This window comes from Sus scrofa, chromosome 4 (assembly GCF_000003025.6).
Source record: "Sus scrofa isolate TJ Tabasco breed Duroc chromosome 4, Sscrofa11.1, whole genome shotgun sequence".
NCBI classification, from domain to species: domain Eukaryota; kingdom Metazoa; phylum Chordata; class Mammalia; order Artiodactyla; family Suidae; genus Sus; species Sus scrofa.
In genome coordinates, this window is record NC_010446.5 from 85331082 (window position 1) to 85357834 (window position 26753).

Below are 26753 nucleotides of genomic sequence, written 5' to 3' on the forward strand. Positions count from 1 at the left end.
TATTGGCTGCCTCATACGTTTAGGGCATAACTCCTCTGCTAAAAACCTCATGGCTACTCATTGCCTTTCAGATTAAATCCACTCTCTTAAGCCACTCAGTCAAGCCCCAGGCTCAGTCACAGCCCACCTCCTAGCCATGTCTCCCATCCATCCACAGGACACAAATACCTGGGTTTTCCTCCAGGCCTTGTTTGTCAAAACCTTTTGCCCATCACTGGCCCTTACGAACTGAATCCATTTTTAAAAATTGATGTGGAGTTGATTTACAATGTTGTGTTAATTTCTTCTGCAAGACAAAATGATTCAGTTACACACACATGTACATTCTTTTCTACATTCCTTTCCTTTATGATTTACACAGGATATTGAATATAGTTCCCTGTGCTATAAAGTAGGACCTTGTTGTTTATCCGTATAATAGTTTGGTGTTGGAGGTTAGCAGATGCAAACATCTCCATTTTTGAAGGCTGTCAAGTCCCAGGTCATATGCCACCTCCTTCAGGACATTTTTCCTAATCTCGCTTGCTTGTGATCTTTCTTTCCCAAACTATGCCAACTCTTTTTTTTTTTTTTTTTTTTTTTTTTGTATTTTTAGGGCCAGACTTGTGACATGTGGAAGTTTCCAGGCTAGGGGTTGAATCAGAGCTGCAGCAGTGGGCCTACGCCACAGCCACAGCAACGCTGGATCCTTAACCCACTGAGCTAGGCCAGGGATCAAACCTGGGTGCTCATGGATGCTAGTCAGATTCGTTTCCGCTGAGCCATGACGGGAACGCCCCAACTAACTTTTAATCTCTTTGATGGCCAGTTTCCTGAGAAGTCTGCATCTTCTTCCTGTTCATATCCCAGTAGGATTTTTTAATGAGAGAATGAATAAACAACTTAAAGGCTCCATTTCCTCATTTGAAAAATAGGAAGACCTCATAGGATTGTGGCAAGGATTAAAATAGTTAATTAGCGCTGAGCAAACTTTCCTCAGATGGTAGCACTAACAGTAGCAAGAACAATCATTACTGTTCTGTGACCTCTGGGAGTTGGAGGTAGTGGAGCTGGTTCTGCTGGAAGTGGGAGGGGGAAGGGAAGGTGGGGGGGTACCTCTTGAGCCCCAGGTGCCGGTACCCTCTTCCTCATCCTCATGACTTTTCTTATCCATCTGAGGATTTGGGGACAGAGTCATGAGCAGCTAGAGGCTCTTTTTTTGTGTGGGGTAGGGAGGCATCTCATCTAAAATACTTCCATTTCATGGGGTGGATCTAAGTGTTAGTAACTGTTTCCTTGAGGCACTCAGAATTCCTAGCACGTAGTAAAATGTTGGCTCATAATAAACTCAAAATCTGAATTAACCAGATTGTATTGGAATGATAACAGCTACATTTTATGGAACCTTTACCTGTGCCAGTCATTGTGATGGGCATTTTATATTACTACCTCATCTAATCCTCTGGGAACTCTATAAATTAGGTATTACTATGTCCCTTTTACAGACAAGGAAACCAAGGGTCAGCAAAATAAGTATCATCTTTGAAGTGATGCATCCAAGCAGGGTAGCCTGGGAGTCAATCCCAGGCCTGTGTGACTCTGAGGCCTGTTTTCTCTGCAACACCAGTGATTCTTAACCCTGGTTGCCATTAGCACTACCTGGTAAACTTAAAGAGATGCCAATACCAATGGCCCTCGGACCACTTCTGGATGTGGGGCTTTGGAGTTAATTTTTTATTGAGAACCACTGTACTGCACCACTGGATTACGGAATACAAAATCTAGGGGTCTCGTCTGAGCCTTGTATAAAACAGAGGGAGCAGGAGGAGGAGAAGGAAGAAGAGGAGGGAGAATTCGCCCATCACATGTGTGATTTCCTCCCTCATACTAATGAATTGTTAAAAATTCTAGTGACTTTGATTTCAGAGCAAGGCCCTGAAAGCTGTCTTTTCTTTTTGTGCATCCCTCACAGCGTTTAACCCGGAGCCTCTGCCCACCTCCTGTGCTCAATAAATATTTGCTTAGTGAATTAAAAAACTAGTAAATTTAGAAGGAACTTAACTCAGGCTCTGTTGTATTTTATGTTTTATTGATCATTCCCTCTGTCCCAGAGGCCTCGAATAGAGAAGAAAATCCTCCCTTTGGTTCAGTTTGGAAATTACAGTCACATTAGTTAGGCAATACGATTCAAAATTCATATGGACCATGCAGAAGTCAGTGGACCTTCCCTTAAATCCCCAGATAATCACCAGGGGCCCTTACTGGGTATCTAAACACACTTTCAGCCTCACCTTTGTTGGAATTTACTTAGAAGTGTTCCTAGTTTTTGGGTATGATCTGACTGTTCGGTGAGATTGCAATCAATTTTGAGGAAAAAGAGGCAGATCTAGTTTTTGTTTGTTTGTTGTTTTTTTTGTTTTTTTTAGGGCTGCACCCACAGCATATGGAAGTTCACAGGCTAGGGGTCAAATCAGAGCTGTAGTTGCCAGCCTACACCACAGCCACAGCAATGGGGGATCTGAGCCGTGTCTGTGACTTACACCACAGGTCAAGGCAACACCGGATCCTTAACCCGCTGAGCGAGGCCAGGAATCAAACCTGCATCCTCATGGATACTAGTTGGGTTCGTTTCTGCTGTGCCATGACAGGAACTCCCCAGATCTAGATGTTATGTCTCCCTTCACAGCACCTAGAATGTTGACCTGTACCCATGGGTTTGGAAATGCTGCTGATTGGATGACTGGTTCATACTTATTTAACTTTTCTCTGATGAGTACAAAACACACAGTAGTGACTTCTCAGTCATCTCCCCAAGAGCACTGGGGGACATGGGGGTGATGGTGGTGAGGAGCTAATGTTAACTTGGGATAAGGGGTGAGGAAAGGAAGACATACAGGGTTCCTTTATTCAGCCATTCCATTCTACCAACTCCCCACCTCGTGCTGGGTTCACATCAGGCGCTGGGAAGACAAGGCAGACCATCTCTGGCTCTGAGGGTTTTATATTTTCATGGGAAGATGTGTGCTCCTTACAGATAAGTTCCTAAGCAGGCTCTGCAAGATCTGGGGCTTTTAGCCCACTTTTTGCTGCTATCACAATGATTTAGACATTTGGCCTGGCACCTTCAGTAGGCGTATTGAGATGACCACCATAACCGGTCTTTTCTTCCATTTTACTGTGAACTCCTTCAGAGTGTGCATTTTATTTTATTTATTTATTTATTTATTTTTGTCTTTTTAGGGCTGCACCCATGGCATATGGAGGTTCCCAGATTAGGGGTCTAATCGGAGCTGCAGCCGCTGGCCTATGCCAGAGCCATAGCAACTCGGGATCTGAGCCGCATCTGTGACCTACACCACAGCTCACAGCAACACTGGATCCTTAACCCACTGAGCAAGGCCAGGGATTGAACCTGCAGCCTCATGATTCCTAGTCAGATTCATTAACCACTGAGCCATGATGGGGACTCCAAGAGTATGCATTTTATTTACCTTTTTACCCCAGAGCCTGGCATGGTGAATGCTTGTGAATGTCTGTTGATTCACTAAATGAATGGATTTGCATATTTTTCTTGTGTCTTGGAGTCTAAGTCTTTTGCCTGAGGGCCATAGCTCCTCTTAGAGCCCTGCTGAATAGGCAGAAGGCAGTTAATAAGAAATTTTAAAATAAACCATGGACTTACCCTAAGTGTGCTGATCAGTGCGGATGTCTAGCTCAAATAGAACACATGAGTAAGATGAGTAAGAGCAAGGGTTCTGATGGAGATGGATTGTGATTTTCAGTTGAGGTTTTGGCATTCAGAGATGATTTAGTTCTTCTATGCTATGATTTTTCTCCCATAAACTCACATCCCTCCTAGGCAATTTTAGATACTCTGTACTTGGAAACTCCTTCTTGAAATAGAACCCACTTTTTTTTTCTCCTGAAGGATGGCCTTGTCGCTTTCTGCCTCAGGGATTGGATTTACCCTGGCTCTGTGTTTTATTGTGTTTTTTTCTCTTGCAGCTAAATGTGGTCAACAGTGTCAGCATTTCAGAGGACATCAAACCCTTACCCGGGCTTCCTGGCATTGGAAACATGAACTACCCGTCCACCAGCCCTGGATCTCTGGTTAAACACATCTGTGCCATCTGTGGGGACAGATCCTCAGGTATGTACAGAAGCAGACACCCCTCCCAAGTGCCCCAGGAAATGGGGGTCCCAGAGAAGGCATTTTATCCTCTGCCCACTTCGCTCCTTTGCACCCAGTGGGAGAAACGGGGTCCTTTAGGGTGGCCCAGCTTGGAGCCCAGGCTATGAATTTCTGTCACTGCAGCTCAATGAATTTATATCATGATTTCATTTTAGGGAATTAGATTTATAAGAAACATTTCAGAAGCCCCTCTCTGGAGTTACTTTGTTGCATGTATATCTAGGGTAGACAAACTGTTGTGATGAGCAAGTATCTCAAGCTAGAATCTCTTCAATTAAAAAAAAAAGTCTTTTTTTATTTTTTATTTTTAGGGCTACATCTGTGGTATATGGAGGTTCCCAGGCTAGGGGTCAAATCAGAGCTGAAGCTGCCAGCCTACACCACAGCCACAGCAATGCAGGATCTGAGCTGTGTATCTGCAACCTACACCACAGCTCATGGCAACACTGAATCCTTAACCCACCGAGTGAGGCCAGGGATCGAACCTTCGTCCTCATGGATAGTAGTTGGGTTCGTTACAGTTGAGCCACAGCAGGAACTCCCCAAAATTCTATAAATCACATCCCAATGTAGGAAACATGGGAGAACTAGAAAAGTACCAGTGAAAATTAAAAAAGTTATCTGTAATGTCCCCAACAAAGATAAACTCTGAATTTTTTTTTTTAAGAAAATTTCCTTCTATAACATTCGAGGTTTTTTAATATGTTTCCATGGGTGGAAATAAGTGTGTTTTCACTGATTTCATCTTCTTTGGCTCTTTTCCATTTTTTACCCAAATTATTTCTTTCCTGATTTATTACCCTACTTTTCTACCATTCCTGCCTCCCTTCCCTATCTTACCAATCTTGATGAAATTTGAATCTCTGAGTTGATAAATGAGTACATGAGGAAGATTCTTTTCTACAGTCTATGATGGCTGACTGAATATTTCCTCATCTCTTACTGTCACCAAAGCCACTGCAAAATGTCACTCCATCAAAAGTTCCCAGTGCCTAGAACTTACTTATCAACATGATTGGTGTTTGCTTGTTCTCAAAAAGTTTTTTTCAAATCCTGCAGACTTGGCCATTGCCATGGCAGCAGAATTCCAGCCACACCCAGATGGAGAGTTTTCTCTGCTCTGGTTTAGTTGAAAGTCAGGAGGTTCATTCATATATGGAAGAGCCATGGGGATGACACATTGGTCCCATGTTTTGTTTTGTTTTGTTTTGTCTTTTTGCCATTTCTTGGGCTGCTCCCATGGCATATGGGAGGTTCCCAGGCTAGGGGTCTAATCAGAGCTGCAGCTGCCAGCCTACGCCAGAGCCACAGCAACGCGGGATCCGAGCCACGTCTGCGACCTATGCCACAGCTCACAGCAACGCCAGATCCTTAACCCACTGAGCAAGGGCAGGGATCGAACCTGCAACCTCATGGTTACTAGTCGGATTCGTTAACCACTGCGCCACGACGGGAACTCCCAGGTCCCATGTTTCTTAAAGACACATACTTCAGAGCTGGCAGCATTAGGGTCTTTAGGCCCAAGATAAAAATCCTGTTTGTTATTGCTGTGAGTTTAGTAAATTAGTATAATCAACTCCTTAGGCATAGACTAACTTCATCAAGCAGGTTATCTCTAGCCACCATTGCATCTTACAGTGGCTTCCTCTGAAATGTAACCTGGGGTGCAGATATTTACATTAGCTAGTTCTCAAGGACTTCAGATTCACTTCGCCATCAGCCTAAATACAACCAATTAGAAAGTCATGTCAGGGAGTTCCCATTATCGTGCAGTGGAAACAAATCCAGCTAGTATCCATGAGGATGCAGGTTTGATCCCTCACTCAGTGGGTTGAGGATCTGGCATTGCCATGGGCTGTGCTGGAGGTCACAGATGTGGATTGGATCTGGCATTGCTGTGGCTGTGGCTTAGGCAGGCAGCTGTAGATCTGACTCAATCCCTAGCCTGGGAGCTTCCATATGTCACTGGTGCTACCTTAAAAAAAAAAAAAAAAAAGAGGAAAAAGAGGAAGTCATGTCAGATGTCAGGTTTAGAGCTAAATGGCATCATATATCATACTCAGGGATCAAACATAAATATGTTTTGAACAATGTGTTTCATTCGATTTTTCAAGTCCCATAGTTCCAATCAATTGAGCATCGCTGCCTGATGTTGTAGTATTGCGAAGGCTTCTACTTAGAAATAGTATGGTAGCTTGTTTCTTGATGCCTGTGTGGGAATGGGTGTGGTGAGTCTCCTGACAACAAACTCAGCACCTCTGGCTGGGGTCCTTGAAAATTCCATGTGTGAAACAGGTAATAAGGGCAATGAAACATGTAACAGATTATGCTGGTTCAAGCAAAACCACCTTCCATCAGATCTTTACATCCCATCTCAAGATTACCTGTCATGGTATGCTGTAAAAATCATACACCACTTTATTTCTCCAATAGGCAATAACATTTGAAAAACTTATAACCCAGGTTCCTATTCATAGTTTATGATGAAAGATAATACTTTTAAGTGGGATTCCTAAGTCCTTGGGTTTCAATCATGGGGAAGTATGAGAGAAGCTGAGGTTCTTTTCCTGCTAGATAATACGTGACAAGCATAAATATTTTTATTTCTTATGTACACTGATGTCTTGAATGGACACAGGACATTTGGCTTAACTAAACACGAGTTTCCCTATTAAATAAACGTAAGCAAACTCTTAGGTCAGAACTTTTTAAATAATGCACTCTAGAATGATCGATTCCAGAGAATTGCTTCCAGGGGGAAGACACAGGAAGGGCACATTTTTGCTGCCTTTGTCTGGTTCCCGTGATCAAGCCTGCATTCTCTGCTAGTTATTCTTTGCTTTTGGTGCCATTGCCTTGGTGATGTGCCAGTTTCCCTGAGGGAAAGCCAAGGGGCTCTATTGCATGAAAGATCCTGATAAACACAAGAACAACTGACAGAATATCCTTTTCTGTGACCAGGAAAGCACTATGGTGTGTACAGTTGTGAAGGCTGCAAAGGGTTCTTCAAGAGAACCATAAGGAAGGACCTCATCTACACCTGTCGGGATAATAAAGACTGCCTCATTGACAAGCGCCAGCGCAACCGCTGCCAGTACTGTCGCTATCAGAAGTGCCTTGTCATGGGCATGAAGAGGGAAGGTGAGGTTCCCCTTTACCCCTTCTTCCGTGCAAGCGAGAGTGGTTTGCATAGAAATAGCAGAAACAGATGCAGGATGTAGGAAAGAGCCTGCTAGGCTGGTCTATGTGGGAAGACATTTCAAGGGCAGGCTGGAATGATTTGGGGTACCCTGATTTCTTGAGTATTGCAGTTGAATGTCTCCTGCTCTGGTAAATGTGTATCCCTGAGCAGAGACAGCAGGAGCATCTTCCTCCTCCATGTGTACCTACCCTCCCCTGGCGCTCAGAGGATGCTCCAAACTGGACCCTTCTTCTTCCTCTTCTAATAGCCGGTCAGCACGTTTCAGAGCTGAGGGCTTGGGGGCGCCAACATCAGGCTGACTTCTGGGCCGACTGACTTCTCCCCTCTAATCCTCACTCTGGGGAAGCCTGCTGGTTTGATTAATCTCTCTGGGCTTTTATAACCGTGGTCTGCCGCAAATCCTCGGAGAATGGTGAATTCCTGAGTCTTTGCCATTGGCATTACCAACAATCAGATTTAACCTTCTCATTCCGAGAGATCACCATGGAATGTTTTTGAAATGTTATATCTTTCAGTTCACAGTGTGGGTTGGCTGGCAGAAAAAGAAATCTGGAAGTGCTTTAAATTGAATTGGTAATATTTGATAAAAATAAATACGTAAGTAAATTGTGTTGGGTGGTTAATTAGCTTGTGATGTCAAGCAGGTACAGGCTGGAGATGGTGAATCTTACTTGGATTGCAGAGTAAGGAGGTCCCGCCTCTCTCTCTAGGAAATGGGAGCCAGTTGTTTAGTCTGTACCAGGTGGCTCCTTATTCTTGAAGAGCTTCTTTTCTGTGAGGAGGGGCAAGACTGACTGAAAGGACCAATGAAGAAAAAAATCTGAGCCCCTTCTAGAGAGGATGCTACCAAGAAGGAAAAAAAAAATGATATTCTTAGTATGTGTGCGATGGAGGTGGTCCTTGGGAATAACTGAATAACCCTAACCATTTTAGAGCTGAGGAACCAGGCTTGGATTGGTGGATTCAGGTTTCCGAGGTCCCAAGGGGTAGGTGATGGACAGAGACCAGGACCTCTTACTCCCAGACAAGAGTTCATCTCGCATCTCTTCTCCTGCCAGGATGTGAGAAGCTATGGAACTAAGGGTGGCATCTCCATTTGACAGGCCCCCAACCTCCAGCAGGCCCTCATTTTGATAGCTAACAGGAATCTCATATGGACTAACCCAAGTCTGCCCTTTCAGCCTGTTCATCGGTCCTCCCCATCTTAGGAAATGGCCATGTTTCGGTTGCTCTGACCTAAAACCATTTTTCAGTTGCTCTGACCAAAAAAGCATTGGGTGGACCCCTCTTTTTCTTTCATGTACAACATTCAATGGGTGAGGAAATCTTGTCTCTTTCCCAAAATATGCCCAGAATCCTTCCATCTCTCACTGCTTTTACTGCTGTTACCATAATACAAGCCACCAATAGAGATAACCTCCTAAAAAGTTTCCCCACTCTCATCTTTGTCTTCCTACCATCTTTCCTTAATGCAGCAACCAGAGTGGGGCTTTGATCAAGTGGGTCAGGTCAAGCCTTTCCTCCACCCAAACTCTCCAATGCCTTCTCTTCTTGCTCAGACAAAAAAAAAAGGCAAAATCCTGGTTATGACTTCAAGGTTATACGTGGTCTGGCTGGCCTGTGTCTCTCTGCTCCAGCCTTCCTAGTGTCTTTGCTGAGCCATCAGGGGTACTCTCACCTCAGGACCTTTGCACCTACTGTTCTGTCTGCTTGGACTGCCCTCTTCCTGGGTATTTGCGTGGCTCATTTCTTCTCCTCCTTCATACCTTTACCCGATTGTCAACCCTTTTTTTTTTTTTTTTTGCTTTTTAAGGCCATGCTCGGGGCTTATGGAGGTTCTCAGGCTAGGGGTTGAATCAGAACTGCAGCTGCTGGCCTATGCCACAGCCACAGCAACACCAGATCTGAGCCACATCTGTGACCTACGCCACAGATCACGGCAATTCCGGATCCTTAACCCACTGAGCGAGGCCAGAGATTGAACCTGAGTCCTCACAGATGCTAGTTGGGTTCATTGCCACTGAGCCTTGATGGGAACTGCAATGATTGTCAATTTATTGATAAAGCTTTGCCTGGCACTGTCTCAGATTGCATCAACTACTCTGGAAAACTTCCCTGTCTCATTCCCACAGCACTTACCACTCTCTAGCATATTTTAAAATGTTGGCTACTGTCTGTCTTCCAGTATACCAGGGGTATTTTTCCTGCCTTTTTTTCTCCCACTGCCATGTCACCAGTGATTAGCACCTAGTAGACACTTAAAACATAAATAATTGTTGAAAGAATGGATGGATGGTTTAAATGAAATATTGGCTTCAGAAATTTTGCAAACGCAGGAGCTTCTAAAAATGATTCATTCACTCACTCAGCCATTCATTCGTCAAGTATGAATTATGCCTATTGTATGCTTATGTCGTGCTTGCTGTAGACGGGGCAGCAGTCTTCTAGCCTGGAACCTGTGATGTGAAAATCAGCTGGTGGAGACTGTCTTCTCTTCACCAGGATAGAACTGATACTCTTTGGGGCTCCCACCACCATGATAGTCAAAACATAAAATTAATGACCCCCAAGTATGTCTCCCCTCAGCATGGAGCCTGATTGCTACAGATTAAGAGTCGCCTACTGCTTCACAATCCAATTCTGCCTCTCGAAACTCAACTTGAGGAGTTCCTATCATGGCTCAGTGGAAACGAATCTAACTAGCATCCATGAGCACCCAGGTTCAATCCCCGGCCTCGGTCAGAAGGTTAAAAGTCCGGCGTTGCAGTGAGCGGTGGTGTAGGTCATAGACCCTGCTCGGATCCTGAGTTGCTGTGGCTGTGGTGTAGGCCGGCAGCTACAGCTCCGATTGGACCCCTAGCCTGGGAACCTCCATGTGCTGTGGGTGTGGCCCTAAAAAGACAAAAACAAAACAAAACTCAACTCGAATATTTCCAGCTCAGGATCAGAGTGGTTCACAGTGCAAATGGTGGGAGGGGTGGTTCTCTCATTCTAAAAAGTTAGTCAAACAGGGTCATGTAGATTGTAAGAGGCTGGCAGGCCTTCTTTTTTTAATTTTAATTTTTAAATTTTTTATTAAAGTATATTGATTTACAAGGTTGTGCCACTTTTTTTTTTTTTTTTGTCTTTTTTTGCCATTTCTTGGGCCGCTCCTACGGCATATGGAGGTTCCCAGGCTAGGGGTCTAATCAGAGCTGAAGCCTCTGGCCTACACCAGGACCACTGCAACGCGGGATCCGAGCCGAGTCTGCAACCTACACCACAGCTCATGGCAACGCCGGATTGTTAACCCACTGAGCAAGGGCAGGGACCGAACCCGCAACCTTATGGTTCCTAGTTGGATTCGTTAACCACTGCACCACAACGGGAACTCCCCAATTTCTATTGTACAGCAGAGTGATTTGATCATACATATATACATTCTTTTTTTATATTATTTTCCATCATGGTCTATCCCAAGAGATTGGATGTAGTTCCCTGCACTGTGCTGTACAGTAGGACCTTCTGGGCATCCCTTCTTTTAAACCTAGTATTATTCTTTTTTCTTTTTTTTTTTGCTTTTTAGGGTCTCACCCATGGTATATGGAAGTTCCCAGACTCAGGGTCAAGTCAGAGCTACAACTGCCGGCCTACAGCACAGCCACAGCAACACAGGATCCGAGCCCCGTCTTCGACCTACACCACAGCTCATAGCAACACCGGAACCCACTGAGCGAGGCCAGGGGTCGAACCCATGGATACTAGTCAGGTTCATTTCTGCTGCGCCACAATGGGAACTCCCTATTCTGATTATTTAATAGAAAATTGGGTCCAGTCTTGTCTCCTGCATTTAAAAGAATAATGTGAAGAAACAAGAGTGGTGGAAAGCTGAGTAATAAAGATTAGGAGGGGGTGGGGGGAAGGCCCATTGAGAAATTGCTGAAGAAATTGATTGATACCTCTTGCCCTGAGAAAGAGAAGGCAAAGAAATGAATCAATTCCTAGTCTCACTATAGGAAGGGTCGCTTGTAAAAGGTTATTGGACAGCCTTTCCTTCACCACTATCATTTCTGGCTTTGATTTACAGAATTTGGGGCTAAGTTTGGACACCTTCTTGAGGACAGGAATGGTAAAATCCCGGCACATGTAACTGAGTGATACTATGGAGTTTACGCTCTTACAGAGCTGGACAGATAGAAAGAGATAAAATTGGGATGGGGTCAGAATTCACCTGCCTGGGGCCAGGGTACATAATGAAGCTGGAACGGACTTTGCTATTCTCTGATGGAACATATTCATTTTCTGCAAAAAGAAACAGAGATTCTCAGAGGCTGGGGTCTTGCCTAAGCTTACACAGCAAGCTAATGCAGAGCTGCTGTAGGATGGGGACCCTCTCCCCTCCGGGCCATCAGATAATCCTTAGGGATTCTGGGGAAGTCTTTTTCCATGATTTTTGGTCATATAATGTGGTTGGGGTAGTTAGAGAATGGGTTATTTTTGAGACAATTTGTGGACAGCATTTGACCTGTGAGTTTATTAACCCAACCAGCCCAAAGCCTTGGAGGGGGTTAGAGGTGGGCTCAGGAGGCAGCCAGTCTGGGTCTCCATGCTGGCTTCACCATTTTCTAGCTCTGTGACCTTAGGCAAGTTACTTCACTTCTATGTGGTTCATAGTACTTCAGAAGTTTTTTGTGGTGGTTACACGAGGTATAATCTATGTAAAATGTTGAGCATAATTCTAACACAGAAAGCTCCATCAGTATTAGCTGTTTCCATATATCATGATAAATATATGTTGGATTAATGGACAAAATACTGTTGTCATCCTATTTGAGACTCCACCGTCCCCTGAATGTCCCCTGACGTCTGTAGAAGCAGTAGCTCAAAACGTCTGCCCTTTGGAAGATTTTCCCCAGCAACGACACCTCATTTATGACAATAAGATTTATGGCACAAAAAGAAGAAGTGACTAGCAAAGGATCACTCAATTAATGGCAAAATTGGAATTAGACTCTAATTCCCCAAGGCCAAGGTTATTTTCTTTGAAGCTTGAAGGTGATTTTCCTTGAGTGTTACAAATCTGTAGAAGAAATCAATTGAAGACCACAAAAGGAATTTAACTTAGTTTGCTTTTCCCCATCTCTTCAAATCAAGACAAATAGAAGCCCATTAACCTACCTTTAAAAAAACTAATATGAGAAGCATTCAACTTTAACTGGCAAATTCAACCGATAATAAAAACACATGTGAGAGTTTCTGTATGCTGTCAGTGAATGAAGACTAATGGACTGGACGGAAAGAAAGAATGAGGGAGGATGAGAAATAAGGAGAGCGAGGGAGAGGTCAAAAGAGGGGCTGGAGAGAGGACCAGAGCAGAGAAGAGGAGAAAAAGAGACCAAGGGGAGGGAAAATGCTAACTTTTTTCGAACTTTTAAATAATGACTTATGTAAACTTCACAAACCAATCTCAGTATGATAATCACCACTTTACATACAGGGAAAAAGGCTTCATAGGCTGAGTACTATGTCTGATGCGGGCCCACTTGGAGTAAGTTTTCTTTGACTCCAAGGTACATGTTTGTTCTATTTTCTCCTCTCTGTTCCCTTTCTCTTCTGATTCTTCTTTTTCTTATTCCCCTGCTCTAATCTTTCTCCCCTTTCTTTCTCCACTCCTTCCTTCCTCCCCTCCCTCCCTCCCAACCCCTAAATATCATTCTCATCAGGAGACTTCCTTGACTAGAGGCTGTGGCACGTCAGCCGTGTTTGTGCTGTCAGACCCTTCCCTGACCTACTTTGAGAGATCAATAATATCACTCGCGTGACAAACTAGATGTCCAGCATCCGGTCCCAGTTCATTCTGCAGCCTCTGTGGCTCCTTATGTCCTCAGAGAGTGGGAGGTGCCTGGGAGAGCAGACGATGGGGTGGAAGGGAGAGCAGAGGAGAGGTCAAAGTTGCTGATGGAGTGGCTGTCACTGAGGTCCAGGTTAGCCACCCACTTAGAGTGTAATTTTCTTGCTTCTTGGGATTAGAAAAATGGGTACTTGTATTGCATTCTGCTTCTTGACACTGGGAATAAGAAGATGGAAACTGGAACTTTCAGGAGGATGGAAACTAACCCAAGAGACTGCTCTCCCAGTGGAGAGGACAGAACTGGGGGAATGGGGTCTGCCTGACATCCTAATGCACAGACCCAGAGGGTTCTTTGATGAAAACCCTAAGTTTTGAGAGGCTGAGGTAATTCCAGCCTACACCTTTGCCTGTATACCCTTCCCCACCCCCCAAGTCAGCTGCTGATTCTAAAATGTCATCCAGGTGACATTCCTCCACCCTTCTGCTTACTAAATACCCACACGGCTCCCTGAAGATCTTCCCTGACAAGTCAGATCAGGTGATGTTGTGTTCAGGCCGGTGCACTAGGGGCAGACCTAATGGGACGTGAATGCCAAGCTTGATGCATAGGATCTGACAGAGGGAGTTTTTAGAGTAATGTGCTTGCTGCTTAACTATTGCATGCTCACAGTTGAATAGAGGTAGCAGGTGGAGGAAGGATATGGGAGGAGGTAGTCAGTCGTTCATGAAAAGAAAGGGCAGAATCGGAGGTTATTAAAGCTTAAAATGCACACTTCTTCCAGTGGTCACCATAATGAACCGTGAAGAATATGGATAAAAACCCCATAGTCTGGCGCAGGCATAAGCAAATAGTCTGCTTTCTTGGTTTCATCTGTTACCATTACAACAGTCTGATTCATATATCATGATGATGTCCATTTTACAGATGGGGAAATAGAGGCTGAGGGAGGTAACTAACTTTCTCACTGTGGTCCTGGGCATATGGTAACGTCTGTACCTCCTTGCCCCTGCCAGCTGTGCAAGAAGAAAGGCAGAGAAGCCGGGAGAGGGCTGAGAGTGAGGCCGAATGTGCCAGTAGTGGCCATGAAGATATGCCTGTGGAGAGGATTCTGGAAGCTGAACTTGCTGTTGAACCAAAGACGGAATCCTATGGTGACATGAACATGGAGAATTCGGTACGCATGTGGTCTTAGATCTCCATCTGACTTCCATTTCCTGGATGGGGTTGGAAACGAGGAAGGGGTATGTTTGAATCCCAGAATCTGTCCCTCAGAGTTACTTTGTTCCTTTTTCAGACGAATGACCCTGTCACCAACATATGCCACGCTGCTGATAAGCAGCTCTTTACTCTCGTTGAATGGGCCAAGCGTATTCCCCACTTCTCTGACCTCACCTTGGAGGACCAGGTCATTCTGCTCCGGGCAGGTAAGGAATATCAGGGATCATTTCTTTTTGGGACAAGGGCTTGGGCTGCCACTTTGAACTCACCCCGGGGATCTGAAAACAAGTAACCTAATCGCGCTGTAACACATCCGAGCTGTTTACCTTGTTGAGACAGGAGAACCCTATGCAAGATTGTTCTTTTTTATATTATTCGTAGGCTCTTAAATGTGGATAGCCCTCCCCTAAGCCTTTTGTTCCCCATGAAACCTTGTTTGTTAAATGGAGGAGTAAGACTCTTTTTTCCATGCAGATTTTTCCCAGGCCTTATCATTTGCATTTAATTTTCAAAGATAGCGCAGCCATTTTTATTGAAGACAATTTGAGGCCAAGCCTCATCATTCTTATGAAATCGGAAAATAGTGATATTCCCATTTCACAGGCGAAGTAAGGGAAACCTGGGATTTTTGCTCAGGCTTGTCCTAGACAGGTGCCAGGGTCCCTTCCTATTTTAAGATTCTATGTGCTGTCATCTCTCTTGCCTCCCGTTTCTGGAACACTCTGCAGTTGACATATGCCAAATCTGCTCTTTGTCACTGAGCCAGCAGGGAAATTTCACGAAGATTGGCCGAGCCCCGGGAGCCAGGCCACTCATTTCGCTCCTATTAGATAATGAGCGAGCCCTGAGTGTCGATGGAAAGCTGCATACCGGCCAGGGTGCTACTAGACGATGCCAAAGAAACAAAACTAAGCTGTCAGATCCTGGGGGCAGAGACTGCAGGGTGTACTTGCTTTATCCACCATGACCGCTAACATAGTGACTATTACCTGTCAGGTGTTCAATCCATATTTGCTGACAGGTTGGGGAGAAAAGGAATCCTGTCCTCAAGCTCCCATTCTGGGCTGCGCTGGGGAGAATGGGGATGCATACAGCCACAAGTCGGGGGACCCAGTCTTATCCTCTGTCTCTGCACTAATTAGTGATGTTGTCTGGCGCAATGTCCTTACCTCCCTAGATGGTTTTTCTTTTTTGTTTTTTAGGGCTGAATCCACAGCATATGGAGGTTCCCAGGCTAGGGGTAGAATTGGATCTACAGCTGCTGGCCTACACTACAGCCACGGCAATGCAGGATCCAAGCCACGTCTGCGACCTACACCACCGCTCATGGTAACACCAGATCCTTAAGCCACTGAGGGAGGCCAGGGATTGGAACCCTCATCCTCATCGATGCTAGTCGGGTTCGTTAACCACTGAGCCACAAAGGGAACTCCCTCCCTACATTTCTGATTCTGCTTTTCTTCCAAAGGGTAATAATACATGCCTTGGATGCTTATCAATGAAGCAAGAGTGTGGTCAGGGTTCCCTCAAGGCCTCCTTCTTATCCTTGCAGGGTGGAATGAATTGCTGATCGCCTCCTTTTCCCACCGATCGGTTTCTGTGCAGGACGGCATCCTCCTGGCCACGGGTTTACACGTCCACCGGAGCAGTGCCCACAGTGCTGGGGTTGGCTCCATCTTTGACAGGTGGCTCTCTTCTGCTGCCAGTGTTCGTGTGTGTGTGTGTGTGTGTGTGTGTGTCTGTGTGTCTGTGTGTCTGTGTGTGTGTATGTGCATACCTGTGAGCAGTGCTGGGATGTAGGATGGACACCCTAAGTAGCTGTACCTAGATGGAAGCAGAGCCCATGAAGCACATGAAGACAGAAACCTGGGGAATGAGAATGGGATTAAAGGAAATGTTGATCGAAGGGGATGGAGTCAGTCAGAGGCTGGCAGAGGAAAGAACCCGTTATCCCTGTGGGTTTCCAAGGAAGAGACTGGACTGTTGACATTATCCAGGAAGGTGAAGGTGGGGAGTTTGGAGCTGCTTAGCCAAGGGGGTCCGGGTGGGAATGAGGATTTAGGATCTGACTTTAGGAGTCTGAGAAGATGAGCCGAGGTTTTGGCTCGACTCAGCACCAGGATCTCTGGGGGAGGCCTGTGGCAGGAGCAGACCCAGCTCAGTCAGGCAGCGATGGCCTCAGTCTGGGACTCCGGGGTAGCCTTATATATGCAAAAGGCAAATCAAGCACAGTGATTTAAAGAGATGAATGAAATGAATAGAGATGAATGATGTAGGGTAGCAGGATGGAGAACTGGGAAGGGGAAGGTTGAAAATTGTCTTTCTGTCCAGTGCCAGGGCCCCATGGTCCCTTTCCAACACCATCATAAATGGTCTTCCAGGGCTCTGTGCTTGTTTTCCTAGGATGTCTCTGCTCCTTCCCTGCCTTTTCCCACAACTCGTTCCACACAGAGACCAACATGGTCTGCAGTTGACTCTACCCTCTTGATGATCCTGGAGATTTCTCCCCTGTCCCTGCCATCCTCTGCCGTGTTCTTCCAGACATGCCGTGCCCTTGCCCTGCTTCACCTGGTGCATTTCTACCAACTTCTAAACCCTCTAGGCTGCCTTACTAGCCCCCTTCCAAGTTCACTGCCTCTCCCTTGGTTGCTCCCTTGGCCTCTGATCAGGGCAGTTATTGGTTTGTGTTGCTGATTTGTATGTTTCTATGTCTGTTTCTTCAGTTAAACTCCTTGAGATGAGGGACTGCATCTTATTCATCTCTGTGCCCCAGTACCTTGTGCATCGTCTGGAAAGGAGGCGGCGGGGCGGGGGGGTGTTACATAGAAAATAGTGGTTGTATTCATTTTATCAGCCCTGGGCCTGGTACTGATGATTTTTTCATCACCTGCCATTGTTTCCCATGAGCAGAGTCCTGACTGAGCTGGTCTCCAAAATGAAAGACATGCAGATGGATAAGTCGGAGCTGGGGTGCCTGCGAGCCATCGTGCTATTTAACCCAGGTGACTACGTGGTGCTCAGCCCTCTCCACAGTCAGCCACCCCCACCCATTCTCTGATGTTTTCTGATCTTCTAATGCAGCCAATACAGAGAAAACACAGCCAGGAAGCCTGTCCTTGGGAGGACAGAGGGTCAACTCTTCATGGCCTCTGCTCCTAGAGCCATCTTGAAAAGTGCATCAAATGGGCGCGGTGTATGCATGTTTGGGGGCAAGTGGGGGAGACAGGAGATGCCAAAGGCCCCAGATGGTAGCGAAGGAGGTGGTAAAAAGTGGTCAGGCTCTGCATCTGTTTTTTAGGCAGCAGAGCCAATGGGATTTGCTGATGGATTACATAGAGGATGTGAAAGAGAGGCAATAAAAATAATTCCTAGAAGTTTTAGTTTTGTTTTCCTGAACAATTGGAAAAACAAAGTGTTCATTTACTGACAGGGGACTCTAAGGGTAGGTGGATAGGAACCAGGATTTTTGTCTTTGGACATTTGAATCTGAGATGGAGAGTAGTCACTCTTCCTGGCCAAGGGTGACTGTCCAGGAAGCAACTGTTTATGTGAGTCTGGAGTTCAGAGGAGAAGCAGGACCAGAGATAAATGTTTGAGAGCTGTCACCCTGCGCCTGGCATGCAAGGCTCTGAGATGGCGTGAGCTCATCCGGGGCATATGTAGCAGGAGAGCAGAGAAGGGGTCTGAGGGCTGGGCCCTGAGACACAGGGACCTTTAGAGGTTTGGGAGAAAAGTAAGAGCCAGCAAAGAAGCCTGAAACAGGGAAGAACCAGAGAGTGGTGTCCTGGGGGCCTGGGGAAGAAAAGCCTTTCAAGAAGGAGGAAGTGATTAGGTTTATCACGTACTGCTATGGGTCAGGAAAGATAACTACACAGAATTACCTAGTGATTGACACGCTTCACCTCCTGAATTAGGTAGTCAATTACCTATTGCAGGATGTGGCTCTGTCTGGTTTTTGTACCCCATCTCTTCACTCAGCCCATGCCTAGCACTTAGTCAGCACTCACACATGTGAAGGTACTATTTCTAGAATGGCCTGGATAAAAAAAAACTCTCTTCCTCAGAGTCAGCCTTGGGTACCTTTGCTCCAAGAGTGTATTGGGTGGATTGGACGCAGATAGGAGGGCTGGGGGCACATATATTTCGCAATGGCTCTCATCCACTGTGCGAGGTGTCCCGGCTTTGTAGAGGGGTGTCCAGTGGATGTGTGTAACCAGAGGTTAAATCAACCATTTTTTTTCAGATGCCAAGGGTCTGTCCAACCCCTCAGAGGTAGAGACTCTGCGAGAGAAGGTTTATGCCACCCTCGAGGCCTACACCAAGCAGAAGTATCCAGAACAACCGGGCAGGTGAGGAAATGCTGGGAATAATAGGAGCAACAGCAGTAGCGGGTCTGATTTGCCTGAATGAATGGTGACTAGGCAGATGTGGCCTAGGTTTTTTCAGATGTCATTTAATCTTCACAACAAGTTCAAAGCTACTCAAACAGTTGGCTTTGTGAAACTAGAGGTCTTGTCTCTCTGGCTCACCTACAGTTCACCACTCTGGCACCTGCAATTAACAAATAGTATTCATCACGGGAGTTCCTGTTGTGGTTCGTTACCATGGACCCGACTAGTAACCATGAGGATGCAGATTTGATCCCTGGCCTTGCCCAGTCGGCTAAGGATCTGGTGTTGCTATGAGTTGTAGTGTAGGTTAGCAGCTGTAGCTCTAATTCGACCCCTAGCCTGGGAACTTCTGTATGCAGCACATGTATTCCTAAAAAGAAAAAAGAAAAAAAAAAAAAAAACCCAAATCAAAAACAAATAGTATTCGTCTTTAAATGTGGAGTGAACATGCAAATGACCAAATGACTGTGGGAATCCTTATCCCTAGTTTTTGAAGAGGCGCCAAAGCTCAGAAAAGGTAAGGAGCTTGCCCAGAGTCACAGAGCTGGTACACGGATTGAGATGTGAATCCAAGCTTACTAGATCTCAAAGAGCTTGTACTTTTTTAGTGTGACTGCATTGCTTTCTGCTTTGTCCCCATGCAAGCCCTCCTGCAATAGAAATACAGGCTTTGGTCACCGGAAGAAGTGACCACTGGCCCTGAGGGTGCCATCTGCAGAGCCTCTGGCAAAGTGCTAGGTCTGGGCTCCTTATCTGAAAAAGAAGACATTGGTCAGAGGATGTCTGAGGCCATCTACCAGTTTTCCTCAGTCAATATAAAAAAAAAAAAAAGCAACCCTCAAATGTTTTCCCCAAAGCAGGGCTAAATAAAAGCTTTCATTTTCTACTAATGCTAGTTAAAAAGAGAGAATATGGGAGTTCCCATTGTGGCCCAGCAATAACAAACCCAGCTAGAACCCATGAGGACTTGGGTTCAATCCCTGGCCTCCATCAGTGGGTTAAGGACCCAGCATTGCTGTGAGCTGTGGTGTAGGTCTCAGATGTAGCGTGGATCCCACTTGCTGTGGCTATGGAATAGGGCAGCAGTTGCAGCTCCGATTTGACCCCTAGCCTGGGAACTTCCATATGCCATGGGTGTGGCCCTAAAAAAAAAAAAAAAAAAAAGAGAAAGAGAGAATATGATCCTTAAATTTCACAGAAAACTGATATGAAACTTGCAAAAAAAAAAAACTGCTTTAAAGGCATTAGTTTGTTTTTATTTTTTTTATTTTTGTGTGTGTGTGTCTTTTTTATTACTCAAATGAATTTATCACATCTGTAGTTGTATAATGATCATAACAATCTGATTTCACAGGATTTCCATCCCATAACCCAAGCACATCCCCCCACCCCTCAAACTGTCTCCTCCAGAGACCATAAGTTTTTCAATGTCTGTGAGTTGGCATCTGTTCTGCAAAGAAGTTCAGTCTGTCCTTTTTTCAGATTCCACATGTCAGTGAAAGCATTTGATGTTGGTGTCTCATTGTATGGCTGACTTCACTTAGATGATAGTTTCTAGGTCCATCCATGTTGCAAAAAATGCTGGTATTTCGTTTATTTTAATGGCTGAGTAATATTCCATTGTGTATATGTTCCACATCTTCTTGATCCACTCCTCTGTCGTTGGACATTTAGGTTGTTTCCATGTCTTGGCTATTGCAAATAGTGCTGAAATGAACATTGGAGTACATGTGTCTTTGTGAGTTGTGGTTTTCTCTGGATAGATGCCCAAGAGTGGGATTGTTCCTCAGAAAACTAAAAACAGAACTACCGTTTGTTTTTAGAATTATATATGCTCCCTATTCTCATTGATGATTTTTATCCCTCCATGAAGTCTAATTTCCACTAGCCCATTTTTCCTGGACCATAAGCCGCTATCTATCCATTGGCCAGAAGCTCTGTTTTTTATCAGAGGCAATGACTACATCTGAGTGAATGGGGTTCAGCCCCTTGGTACGATAAATGTTCAGGCCTTGTGTGGTAGGGAGAGGAAGTTGTGACAACAGCTTCCCAGTGTCAGTAGTTAACACACCACAGGTTTCTTTCGTTCTCACAAATCAGTCCTGGGTCATCAATCTAGAGCAGTGACTCTCTTCCACACCATCACTCAGGGACCAGCCTCCTTCCTTCTTGTGGTTCCACCACGTCCCCAGCCACATTGTGTTTTGCATCCTGATGATGGAAGGGAAGCTGGGGGCATGGAGGTGAGATTATATGGGCAGCACCTAGATCTGGAAAGGGCCCCCTCCCTTGAGTCTCCTCCATTGGCTAAGACTTGGTCATGTGGACCAGCCAGCCAGCTGCAAAGGAGACTGGAGAATGTATGCTGCTGGATGCCAAGGAAGAAGGGGAGAATGGGTTTTGGTGGACACCGGCAGTCTCTCCTCCAGCTGTAGTGGGAGGGATTGAAAGAGCTTTACCTAACCTGCAGGGCCAGGCCACCAGCATCAGCTCAGCCTCTGGCCAATGGGAGCTGACCCCAAGCCCTGTGCTGGATGATATCCACCGAGTCTCCCAGCTGTAAGGATAGTTTACACCTGTTCTTTGTGTGTGCACATATTGTGTGCCAGGCATTAGGGCTAAGAAGGCTCATACTCATCTTTTTCCTGAAACTGGCTCTAGGTACTGCTGTTTATCTCTTAAAGAAACAAAACTCTCTCTTTTTTTTTTTCTCATTGTAAAAGCCAAGCATGCTTTGGCAGGAAATAAGGAAAATATTTTTTAAAAAATAAAATGAGTAATAAAAATTAATTGTAAATTTTGGAGGTATATTTCTTTATAGTACCTTTAAGTACCAATGTATGTATACATAGAAATATGTATTTATAGATATGAAGCCATACAGGTTGGTGTATTTTTTCCCTCTGTTAGCTATTTTAGGCATTTTATCAGATGTTGAAAAGTATAAAATGCTTGTTTTCAAAGATCGCGTAGTATTTCACAGGGTGGAGGAATCCTAATGCATTTAGTCATTGCCCCGTGGTTGATATTTAGATTGTTTCTAATGAATATCACTTTAAAGACTGTGGAACTTGTCTGTTTTCCCAGGAAGGCGGCTGCCAGGGGTCTGGGCTGCCTCCAGGCATTAGGGAGAGATGCCAACACTTGTTGCCTGGCCTCAGGCAGAGCCTGGAAGTTCAGGGAGGGCTGCAGAGACTGGCCTCTGCATGACTCCTAGGTGTGTCCAGTACAGCCTGGACAGAGGGTGACCACCCTGAGGTTGAGCAGGTCCCTCAGGGATGTCACCTGGCTCAACCAGGCAGGCAAGTGTGCCGAAGGTGGTCATCTCTGGTTTGCAGAAAGTGGTTAAAGGAGTTGCAGGCACAAAGGGCCCGCCAAGGCCATTTTCTCAGTGGTGAAGGGCTGCCCCTCCGTGGAGACTTTTCAGAAGTGCACCTCCGGGGTGAGTGAGTGCTGCTTCCTCCAGTCAAAAAAGCAGAGATCAAACCCAGGAGGGGGCGGAGCTTGCGACAACCTTCTCTCCCGGCCGGGGGGCGGGCAGAACAGGTGCTTTCACAGGCTTCGAGTCCCCCTCGCTGCCAACCCTGTGAATGAGGAATGTAGCAGCTCTGACTATTAGTGGGTGTGTTTATAGTCCTGACCTCAGCTTCTAAACCCGGGAAGGCCAGCAAAGAGTGGTGTTAGAGCATGGTTAGCTTTTTACACGTTGTAAAACTTTGGCCTTTCTGGAGTGAAAAAAATTCACCCTTGGAGCTCATCTCGGCCAAACTTCTCACTTTACAGAGAAGCCATTTCCTTTGCCTAAGTCTATAAAACTCTCACAGCAGAGTCACGATTAGGAGTTCAGTCTCCTGATTCTTTATCTAACAGCCTCTTCCCTGCACAGTGATACTATTCAGATGCACTCAGAGGTTTACATTAACATTTTTGAAGGTTTGTGTTGGCTTTGGTATAGACCTTTAATTTTTCCACGTAAGGAAGTAATTCTTACCTTTTGAGGTGGTGCCTCTTTCTCTTTCTTTCTTTCTTTCTTTCTTTCTTTCTTTCTTTCTTTCTTTCTTTCTTTCTTTTTGTCACATTTCTTTAAACCTTGGTGCAGTGTGAATATAGACCTATACCCATTCTCAAGGGGTATTAAAAGTCCAATCTGAAAACTTTGCATGAAATAATGTCATGACATCCAATGAAGATCCAGCCCCACGGGGAGTTGCTGGTTTAAGGCCTTAGTAACTAGCAGGATTTCGGCTTTTGTACTTCTTATTGGAAGTTGTGAGTACAGTTGTTTGATTTCCAGTCATTATCATGAATAACATTAAAAATGATCTTCATTGGCAAAAAGGATTTTGAGAGAAGAAGGATCAGAGAAACAGGTTGGAAATGTGGCAGATCGAGGTGCCTGAGTGTAGGTGTGAAGCTGATTCCTTCACACACGAGTCTCTCTCCCTTTGGTGAGTCTCACAGCTAAGGTCCTTAGTTATAGAAGAGTGTGTATACACATGCATGTATGTGAGAGTGTGGGAGGGCAGGTGAGAATGGAGGAGGGGAGTGACTCAGCAGTAATGAACCTGACTAGCATCCACGAGGATTCAGGTTTGATCTCCGCTTCACTCAGGGGTTAAGGATCCAGCCTGGTTGTGAGCTGTGATATAGGTCATAGACACGGCTCAGATCCTGCATTGCTGTGGTAGTGGTGTAGGCCAGCAGCTGCAGCTCCAATTCGACCCCTGGCCTGGAAACTTCCATATGCTGCAGGTTCGGCCCTAAAAAAAAAAGACAGAGAGAGAGAGAGCGGGAGAGAATAGAGAAGAATGTGTGTGTAAAACATACATGTGTGAACATGTGCAAGCTCATGTGTGAGGGTGGTAAGCGTGTAAGTGAACTGTGTGCATGTGTGTGTATATGTGAGAGTGGTGAGGCTTGTGTGTACACATGTGTGGGAGGCATGTGTGAGTGTGTGTGCATGCACTCGTGTGTTGGTATTATCTTCCCAAACAGATTGTGGGCACCTCAGGAATGGAGACTGGTATAATTTAAAGGTAAGAACATCCATGCTGCTGCAAATAGTGTTATTTCATTTTTTATGGTTGAGTAGTATTCCATTGCATACATGTACCACATCTTTATCCGTTCAGCTGTCAATGGACGTTTAGGTTGTTTCCATGTCTTGGCTATTGTAAATAGAGCTTCCGTGAACACTGGGGTGTATATGTCTTTTCAGATTAGAGTTTTCTTCAGACATATGCCCAGGAGTGGATCATATGGTGGTTCGATTTTCTTTTCTTTTCTTTTTTTTTTCTTTTTTTTTTTTTTTTAAGGAACCTCCATACTGTTCGCCATAGTGGCTAGAGAGTATCCTATTAAGTAAAGTAAGTCAGACAGAGAAAGACAAATATCATATGCTATCACTTAACATGTGGAATCTAAAAAAAAGCATACAAATGTACCTATTTACAAAACAGAAATAGATCGTCAGACATAGAAAACAAACTTATGGTTACCAAAGGGGAAAGGAGGAGGAGGGATAAATTAGGAGGTTGTGATTAACGAATACACACTACTACATATAAAAGAGGTAAACAAGGTCCTACTGTACAGCACAGAGAACTCTACTTAACATCGTGTAATAAACTATAACGGAAAAGAATCTAAAAATGAATATGTATAAATGCACATATGTATGTATAACCGAATCACTTCACTGTACACCTGAAACTAACACAAGATTATAAATCAACTCTATTTCAATAAAATTAAAAAAAAATAAAGTCACACTTCTCAGGCAAAAAACTAAATAAATAGAATTTAAAAATGAAGGTAAGCACAGACTAAGAAGCTGGTGTACAAAATGGTTATAAACTGGCCACAGAAATGTGGTAACTGAGACACAGTGAGGTCTCATTGCTTAAAACAAGTGTTCCTGTGGAGTTCCTGTTGGTGTTCAGCAGTAATGAATCCGACTAGTAACTATGAGGTTGCGGGTTTGATCCCTGGCCTTGCTCAGTGGGTTAAAGAACTGGCGTTGTCCTGAGCTGTGGTGTAGCTCGCAGATGCAGCTTGGATCCTGTGTTGCTCCGGCTGTGGCTGTTGCCGGCAGCAGTAGCTCTGATTCGACCCCTAGCCTGGGAACTTCCATATGCTGCAGGTGTGGCCTTAAAAAAGCAAAAAAAAAAAAAAAAAGTGTCTGTGGTGTGAGGAAAGCATGGTGTGGCAAGGAGGCAAGGAGATGAGAACTGCTGGTTCAAAATCGGGGGCTGGTCCTGGACCCCAGAACCTCCTGCAGTGCCTGGGGCATGGTGCATGAAGACCTTCGTCCAGTGGATACATCTGTGGAGTCTTCGCATCTGCTGTGCAGTGTGCTCTATTCTAAGGGCTTCAGCACATCTGCCCAGGAGCCCTTGGGCACAGGGCATGAAAGGAACACCAGCTGGTTAGGGTGGGAGATGCAAGTCAACATAAGCAGGCTTCCTCTCACCGACCACGAATGGAAGTGCAGAGGGCAATTCCGGGACACGGCCGCAGAATTCAAGAGCTTCCCAAGAGCTCGCAGCACCCACCTTCTACCTTTAGGAAACTGAAAAAGACCTCTAGCCTATTTCTGAAGCTTCCCAGGATTAGAGATGTTCCAGCTGTCTTAGTTTCCGCTTTGAGGCTCTTTCTTCTAATCAGAGATTGATCAAGAAGACCAAAGGATCCTGCAGGCAGCTGCCCTATGCATGCCACCCCGCTCCCCTTCCTAATGTCTCCTGCTTCCCTGCAGGTTTGCCAAGCTGCTGCTGCGCCTCCCAGCCCTGCGCTCCATCGGCTTGAAGTGCCTGGAGCACCTTTTCTTCTTCAAGCTCATCGGGGACACGCCCATTGACACCTTCCTCATGGAGATGTTGGAGACCCCGCTGCAGATCACCTGAGCCCCACCAGCCACAGCCTCCCCACAGAGGACCAGCCTGGGCAGGTGTGTGTGGACCCCCATCCTGCACACGTTCCTCCACCTCCCACCCTGACCCCTTCCCATTCCCCAAACGTGATGCTTATAATAAAGAAATCTTTCTACATACACGACTTTTTATAGGTGGAGTTTTGTATAGATGTCAAAGGTGACCTTCTTTGCTATCTAAGGGACTGGGGATCTTTCTGGAAGTTCTTGGGAAAACTAACCAAGCCTCTGTACATATAATTGGTTTAAATTATTTTTTCATTTGCCTTGGAAAGCCAGTGAACGAATAAAAGTAATATATATGTAATATTGGCACTGCTTGGACCATGAGGTGAGTTATTGTGCTGCAGGACAGTTATATCAGATGTGGGAGGAAAGGTCTCAGGGGTTCAAGATGGGGAATGAGGCTGGGGTCCTGAAACAATCCCATAGTTAGGTACCCCAAGTCTAAGCTGGGCACAGCCTGCTTTGCCCCAGGGTCTCCCTTGGAGAAATGAGGAAGAAACCTTGTCTTTCAGAGTCAGTTTGGTTTTTTGGTTTTCGTCTGCCTTTTGCTTTTTTCCTCCCTAGAATAATGAGTACTAAGAGCCTTGTCTGATTGGGGGGTAATGGAGTATAAGGCCAAGAGGAGATGTTCTCTTGATGGGGGGAGATTTTTGGATCCTGGGAGTTGGTGGGAGGTGCTGGCAAAGGAAAGGATTTTCTGTCTTTAGCTAGCACCAGCAGCAAAAAGACCAGAGTGCGCCAAGTTTGTTTATCATCATTATGTAACTCTGCGAAACCTGTGCTTAAAATAGAAAGAGAGGAGTTCCTGCCGTGGTTCAGTGGGTTAAGCACCTCGTGTTGTCTTGGTGAGGATGCAGGTTCAATCCCTGGCCTCAGTGGGTTAAGGATCTGGCATTGCTGCAGGCTGTAGCTTGGGTTATAGATGCAGCTTGGATCTGGTGTTGCTATGGCTGTGGCATGGGCCAGCAGCAATAGCTCCAATTTGGCCCTTAGCCAGAGAACT

At 45.3% G+C, this 26753-nt stretch overlaps 1 protein-coding gene and 1 non-coding gene across 5 annotated transcripts in view; both read left to right on the forward strand.

Moving 5' to 3' along the window:
- The window catches only part of RXRG (retinoid X receptor gamma), a 198804-nt gene extending 172769 nt beyond the window's left edge, over positions 1-26035 (forward strand). For 2 of the 4 annotated variants that reach the window (XM_021088737.1, XM_013988076.2), the window contains exons 4-11: positions 3985-4129; positions 7133-7312; positions 14218-14378; positions 14499-14628; positions 15975-16107; positions 17333-17424; positions 18666-18771; positions 25571-25869. In XM_021088737.1, the coding sequence (XP_020944396.1) occupies positions 3985-4129; positions 7133-7312; positions 14218-14378; positions 14499-14628; positions 15975-16107; positions 17333-17424; positions 18666-18771; positions 25571-25718 (1095 nt within the window). In that variant the 3' untranslated portion in view covers positions 25719-25869. 4 annotated transcript variants of the gene reach the window in all.
- On the forward strand, positions 3660-3734 carry MIR9849 (microRNA 9849). Its single transcript, NR_128543.1, has one exon. It is a non-coding gene; the product is annotated as a microRNA 9849 (primary transcript).